General features: G+C 43.3%; 1 protein-coding gene and 1 long non-coding RNA gene across 3 annotated transcripts in view; both read right to left on the bottom strand.

Moving 5' to 3' along the window:
- LOC111259778 (uncharacterized) overlaps nt 1-1,332 on the bottom strand; it is a 5,150-nt gene extending 3,818 nt beyond the window's left edge. For both annotated transcript variants that reach the window (XM_022832118.2, XM_022832032.2), the window contains exons 1-2: nt 1,169-1,332; nt 199-272 (exon numbers count right to left, since the gene is read on the bottom strand). In XM_022832118.2, coding sequence (XP_022687853.1) covers nt 199-272; nt 1,169-1,218 — 124 coding nt within the window. In that variant the 5' untranslated portion in view covers nt 1,219-1,332. The remainder of the gene's footprint in view (nt 1-198; nt 273-1,168) is intronic.
- A 2,416-nt stretch (nt 1,333-3,748) lies between these two features.
- On the bottom strand, nt 3,749-6,392 carry LOC147754032 (uncharacterized). The gene is made up of 2 exons (XR_015310252.1): nt 6,233-6,392; nt 3,749-6,136 (listed from the first exon to the last, which is right to left on the bottom strand). It is a non-coding gene; the product is annotated as an uncharacterized LOC147754032 (long non-coding RNA).
- Between the last annotated feature and the right edge of the window lie 1,025 nt (nt 6,393-7,417).

Consider the following 7,417-nt stretch of genomic DNA (forward strand, 5'->3'; position numbering starts at 1 on the left):
CTGCGCAGGTTTCTGAACAAACAACGTAATCAGCGTACAGCTCTGTGATATAATGTGGGCACAGTTATTAAGCAGGCGCCTTAATCCACAGTCAATTCACTCTCTCACCTGGTCAATAGTATCACTGACCTACTGAACTTAATTCCAAATAGTTCGCCTGAAAATAGGCTAAAAAAATACGACCCGTTAAATGCGTACCATTGTGGAGCGCTTCCCTTAACTCCTCACGGGTATTTAATGATATCTTGCTATTGGATGAAGTATCAATGGTTCTGGAACGTATTGCAAAAAATAGTTTACTGTTTATTTACTAAGAATTAGAAGAAAAATCGTGTTCTCCTTTCTGTTCGCTTACTTTTCCCCCTAAGCAACGCAGTCAAACGGCTTCTATCAGTAATCCTATGTTGCTGCTTAGGTCGATTGCTAAGATATGTCTGCTAGGTTCCAACTTCTACGTTCTACACTGGCGATAACCGTTAGACAACACGAAATTTCGAATTTATTTATGTGAGAGGGGACACAGGCTTTCATATGTCGTACGTCTGTATAACTATACGATAACTGCAGGAGGCTGGAACCGACGAAAATGCTAATACTAGCACTGATAGACTAGTTAGCAATTTTAGCCATTCGCGTAGATATCTGCCTTCTCTACTTAACTTTGCAACGAGGCCCTTACAACAAACCAATTCGTGTACCGCAATACTTTCGCACGAAAGAGACAGAATCGTGGCAACTTTTAAGTTTCGAGTCATAACAGTTAACCTTCACAGAAGTACAGCGCTTCATCGTCTCCTTGATAATTCATTTAGTTAATAAAAGGCCTTAAGCACCGAACTCACTCGAATCCAGACACGCCATTTTTGTATTGGAATCACTGCCAGTTTTTGGGGGGTCGTTCTCACGTAAAACCTATGGCAACGGGAAATGTTTCAGTTTGACAGTTCTTCGGATACAGCTCCAGCCTCCGACCATTCCGTATTCCCTGGCTTTAAGCGAATCAGAACATGAAACTGGTCTAGATACGTTCGTTCTCACAAGCCCACCAACAGTATCGATAACATACCGATATCAACATAAGTTATCAACATATCGATAACGACATGTATCGATAACTTATGGTTTGGTCTAAAACGAAAGAAACCAGTAGCAAACTTGACAAACTTACAATTGGCTCATCAGTTTCCTCCACCGGTCACTCAGCGCTGCGACAACCATCAGATTTTCCCTGTGCACTGTTTTCCTTGGACGCCTGCTCTGACAAGACACTGTTTCTCAAGCACAACCTTCAGACCACTTTCCCAACTTCGCTACTGGCAACGTGCCAAAGGATTCGCTAGCTGTTCAACTAGGACATCCAACGTTCCTATCAGCTACGGCTTCACTGTACAGGCCTGTCAGGACCAACAGCACAGCTACAGTCCGACTGCGTATTACTTGAGCAGCTTGGGCCGCTGTCTGGCTAGCGTTCGGCGGAAACGAACATAAAGGGCCGGGCTTTTCGGAGTGTGGAACATAACCATTACTACGAATGAGAAATAGGAACGAAACTGTGGTAAGACGTGCAAACGGCCATAGGTCTCCACATTCTTGTTGTTGGCGGTGCCCTCAAGTCGAGGCCGACATACAGCTAAACATGGTTTTCCGCGATTGGCCTTTGCGATTTATCGTAATTTTCTATCTGGATTAGTCTAAATGGTGGCTAACAAAGAAATCTTCGAAGTTAGAGTAGAACCGATATTTGTCTTTAACAAATAGCATTGATTTTAGATATGTGTGTAAAAAAAGGCCACACCCAAGGAAATGTAGTGAGCTCGCAGCTTTAAAAACCGTTAATTTTTAAAACAATTCAGAATTACCAATAATGCCAGCTAGACCTCTAGTTATAATAATAATCGTAAAAATGATAGTTATAATAACGGTGAAAAAAATTATTGCCATAAGAACAGGCAGTAAATAAACCCAAAAAGAAAAAAAACGTGTGAAGCTGACAGAAAAGGTTAGTACAGCCATTGTGATTGTATGCCTATAATAGCTATCCGTTCAGACTTGCTTCCAGCGTTTGTCGCTATAATAATGCTAGGACAAATAACTACAGTTTAGCTCTTTACAAAATAAACTACTGTAACTGTTTATACTATGTCGTCCTATACAGGCTGTTTTTGTCCATTGTTTGTATTATTACTATCATTATTATTCTTCACGAACGGCCGACTGTGGGTCCCAAAATAATGCGGAATAAGCGCACAATATATAGATGTATGCTATAGAAGAGTCAAAAGCCACTTCTGACAACTCCAGCCCCGGCCCTAGTTCAATTTATTCAGTTTTATTCAAATGCTGTTCGGTTTTGTTGTCCTTGTGAAAAGCGTAGCTTAATCGCAGCAATAGCGGTAACATCTACCGCTTCGTTGCGGCATGATCCGTTCATGTTGACGCGCTGCTGAAAGTGTTTATTCAGTGTTCCGACCTGTTGAAGTACTGAAATGGTCAAAATTGGCTTCACAACGAGGCCAGTGCAGATGCTAGGGCAACTGCAACAGCCTTGCGGTAGTAGCCGCCATCATCATGGCAACTGTTTCACCCGGGACCAGGACGCCTTGCTTTCAATATCACTCAATCAATATTAACCCAACAATTGGACAGCATAGTGCCAGCCAGTAGCAGCATAGCGGTCCCAGCTGAATGGCAACTTGGTAACTGGTAGCCATTAGCGGTCAAAGAGCTGGGCCGCATGACGCGGCGTCCTGCGTGGAAGTTAATTTCTTTTTACGTTCGTGGAAGCTCTTTACGTTTGTAGAACAAGAACGAAACGGATAGAGTACCCTCATACGAAACCGAATTGTAAACCAGCAACGCCGTGGTTAAGGTGGCAAAGACGAATCAATCAAAAGCCTTTGTCAGGTCTGAAAACTGAAGTCGCAACGAGAGCGGTACTAGCGCCAGCGCAATCCGCATTACTGAAATTTTGTCTGTAACCTCATCAGCTGTTGATGCTGTCAAAGTGCGACTCACGCAGACCCAAAAACGACGATTATCACGATCGGAGTGCGGGTGTCGCTTCTGAATCTTGATTGGCTTTGTCATTATTGATTGGGCTAGAGGAATTATAGGGTAAACTGAAGATCACATAATAGGCGTAAAGGAAAAATACAACTGTATAAAAACTCGTCTTATTAGGTCTATTAGCTATGGATGAGTATGTGCTGATATGGGGTTGGCAGAAGTGAGGTACAGAGGAGACGAGAATGCCAACAAAAGAATCGACTCGTACATAGTTGAAATGTATCAAGTTAGATGGTGTATGTGTCATGCTGCACGTTTGTATTTTGACTTCAGTTGATGAACGTGAATTCCGGACTCAAACCGTCCATCGTCGTCTGCTAGTGTATGCTGTGTTTTTTGCCTTCATTTTAAATATTCCGCCTATTAAGGACAATAATTCCTGTAGTCACTATTGTCGTCTCAATATTGTTTCAATTATCGCGTAGTACGAATAGCTGTTCGGGATCTGTTGCCTAAATTGATAGGCCAGTGCTGAATCTGGTTTTAAATTCGACAGCGCTTTGTTGGCACCTTCTGTGTATACGTGTATATGATTGTGAGTACGTATCTACACTGTCGTTGTTTTGAGTGAACGCGGGCCATCGCGATAGCGGACAGCGAGGCAACGCCAACGGCAGCGGCATTACCATCGGCTATAAGAGCGGACAACGAATAGAAGTAAATGAAGAGAAGCAACAACGTCGGCAGAAGAAATTGCTTTTATTTGGCTATGGTCGTCTCTTTCGATGGCGTCGGTCGAATGCTACGGTGAGGCGCCAACGTTTACTTTAGCGTTGGCGTCAACAACGGCCACATTCGCCATCGCTTGCCCTCGATACCATAGATACTGCTGCGTCTCTGACGCAAATCAAACTGTTGATATCGCAGCTGTCTCTGACATCGTTACCATCACTTCTGGGGCCTGGTGCCAATATTGGCAAAGAGAAGGAGGGCGCTGGTCGTTCGTCGCCCGAGCCAGGACAGCTATGTAGTCAGAGCAACAATGGCCGTTTTACGATACTGCCGACACGGCTCGTATCCGATAGAGCACAAGACAATACTCATTGGCGGTGCGAAGGGAGTGTCTGTTTAGCCCGGCCCTTCTTGGATCAGCTCTGACCGAATAGTCAATGAAGGAGTATCTCTTATCCTTTCTTTTTCGTATAGCGAAAACGAAGGCGAGTTGTTATGAAGCCGGGACTGCTGCTGCTGCTGCTGCTGGCAAGGTATCGGACGAGCCATCAGTAAACCGACGCTGACTGTCGTTGTGAACGGAGACGTTGTTATCGTCGTCAAGATTATGTGTGTACATAGCTGAGAAGGGGAAAGAACCTCAAGTACGAAGCGCTGGTGAACGAGATTTTGTTGTTATCGTTGACACAAGCGCGCCTTAGCACCGTATAGCTTCATTATGCGCGTTGAGACTATGACAATGTGGAGAAGAAATATTGTTGCTAGTAGTGAACGACAACTATATATTAACGTTTTACTTTCGGTCCAGGGGGCGGAGTATGCTATTTTAGGAGAAATGCGGTGATAGAAAAATAATAGAGTGCTCATTATTCATATCCTTCAAAAAACAGAGCAATCGAAGCTATTTTCTATTGACGTCTTGGTCTGTATGTATGAACCAACTGCAGCCTCAAGGAACTGACCCTGAATAGAGTCATCTAGATCTTCGTAGGTGCGTGCTGGTACGTCATTTCGGAATCGACTTGGAACTCAGGGTACGATCGGCATTTGCCTACAGGCACCTGAGGTAATGGGCAGAGATGAAGTTCGAAAGGGTATATACATAAACAAAGTAATTTTTGACTGTATCCTGTAGTAGCTTTATGTGCGGGCTAACTTTCGCACACAACCGCGTCAGCTAATGAACTAAGACATTCCTGTATGTGCAAATACTTTCAGTATTAGCATGATAATTATCAAGACTACAAAGGGTGATTTACCTCATATCGCGAAGGTTGTTTGGGCGAAGTTTAAATCAAAAGCTGAGGCATTGTACGTTTTTCCGTCCATTTCTAGTAAAAAAACTTTCTTCATTGAGCCATTGTTTTTAATGTTGTCCAGTTTTACCAGAAACCAGTACACAGTCCTGTTTTCTGCGTGCACAGAGAACGATGAACGATGGTGCACTACACGTTAATTTTTCTTTGTTGAACAACAGCAGCCTATAGGCAATAACAGTACAATTTTTTTGCTCAAAGTAACATGACCGGCTTGAATCGCCAATAGCAACACGTGCTGCATGCTTTTTGGCCCTGGCCGACCTACCTGTAGTAGTCACGTGGTCAATTCTTATCGCAAACATCGAATTGAGCACACCCCCTATTTCACCACCGCTTCCGACCTTTTAAGGACCTTCGTAAATGAAGCAAACAGTTTCGGCTCTCCCTATGGTATATGCCGCTCGTACCTGCACAAAAACAAACAAATTGTCAAAAGTCTTGCATCAAATCGTGCCAAGATCTGATTTTCTTTGGTGTCGCTGCCGCTGTTGTCACAGTAACATCGTTATGATGTAGCCAAGACGAAACCCGCGAATTTCCCGCAGACAGTAGCTGTCCCGCTCATAGACCTTGCTCAGACTAGACCTTTCGATCTCCTGTAGCCCGTTCAGTGTCGATTTATGTGTTTTCCTTTTGATCTTTAGTCTACCGCTCACAGAGAGACAGACTTCTGCGATAGTTTAGGCCATTCAAGGTAAATGCAGCTACTTCGTATAGTGCTTATCGCTTGGCCCAATGTGTCTCTGTCGCGAACGCTCTTCGCACCTGGCGTCCGCCGGCCAGATTAGTTCGACAGACCAAAGTAAAACGTTCAGATCAAACTTGTTTTATGTTTTTCAGCCCAAAATGTCAGCTCACTTTAGCTTAGCCCGAATGAAATTGGGTAAAACAAACGGGCGTTTCCACCAAATAACGAAAGAGTCATTGCCGCCCGTCAGCCGCGGTAAAATTGTGTGCTCCGATTATCATTTCGTCTGCGCTGCCGTTGTTAGATCACTTCTAAATTGCCCTGTTAAGCGGTGATCCATTTGAAGAGTCGATGAAGATAACGGCCAGGCCGAGGGCAGATACGACCGAGGCTGAAAAAATTACGATCAATTAAGGATGTCGGCAGTTATATTTTTAGCCGGACATACGCTCGAACGCAGACGCGTGTCCTAAGGGCACTACCGTACCTGAAGTTTGTCAATCGACTGCATTTGGTTCTCTGACAGCGCCCAAACGGTCTGCGTAGGCTCAACTGCATCCCAACGAAGGCTTTTGACCGCTGATACAACCTAGTGGTGTTATTTTGGACAGTGAGACGAACAGAGCAGACGAACGCGTCTGCTTCATTGTCTATATAATTAATGATGTGAAAATAAATAAAAAAATATAGAAATAAATAGAGTTTAAAATCAATGAAGGATAGAAAAATCATTGACAGCCCTCGCTGATAACTATAGATGTAATCAATAAAAAATATATATCTACATAGATGAAAAGAGGCTGATCACCGAATATGATCAGTAAGTTGATTTTTGCGTTGAAAGAACATTCTTGGTAACCGCCAAATTTTGGAAAAATGTTTATCTTTTAAAAAAATGCCTATTTAGGAATATACATATATAACTGTATCTCGTGAATAGTTCATCAACACTAAAAAAATGTGGTATAGGCCAAAACCAGATTATCTGCTTGGAGTGATTCAACAACAATTTGGCTAGAAAGGACCAATGAAATGAATCAGGACAGAATAATTACATAAAAATACATTAAAATCGTAACGCTGTTAGTCCGGCCCTTTAGCCACTGAGAAGTCCGTGAGACAATGGCTTTTCCCTAATGGAACCTCAGCTTGATGCTCATCGGCTAATGGCCACGTCCACTTGGTCGTGAAGAGAAACAACGGTTATTGGGGGTTTTCTACGTATTTAGTTCATATCGAGGCGAACAGTAGCATCACACTATTCATAGATGGACCGAATCATTTGAGATAGCTTTTCAACGTGAAGAACAGCTTTATATCGGTCAAACTCACTGCATCACACTAGAGGAAACACCCAAAGATTACTATTCATTATATGCTGCTAGCTTTATTCCAATTGGTGGCCAATGCGATTGTGATCTGGTGCCAATAAGCGTTGCACGCTGCTTCTATCAAAACGTAAATATAGTGTACGTATGATTTAGCGCGACCCATGTCCCAGGTATCGTTCTTTTGCCGATAGCAGATCGGTTAAGTTCCTCAGACAGACACACAGACAGCCATCCGTACATGCCGGCACATATCCGGAGCCTCGATTTCTGCCATGCAGAACTTTCCGAGTTTTTCTGTGATACAAACACGTTAATGAGTTCACATAGATTATACTGCTACA

This window comes from Varroa jacobsoni, unplaced genomic scaffold, assembly GCF_002532875.2.
Source record: "Varroa jacobsoni isolate VJ856 unplaced genomic scaffold, vjacob_1.0 scaffold_5, whole genome shotgun sequence".
Taxonomy (NCBI): Eukaryota; Metazoa; Arthropoda; class Arachnida; order Mesostigmata; family Varroidae; genus Varroa; species Varroa jacobsoni.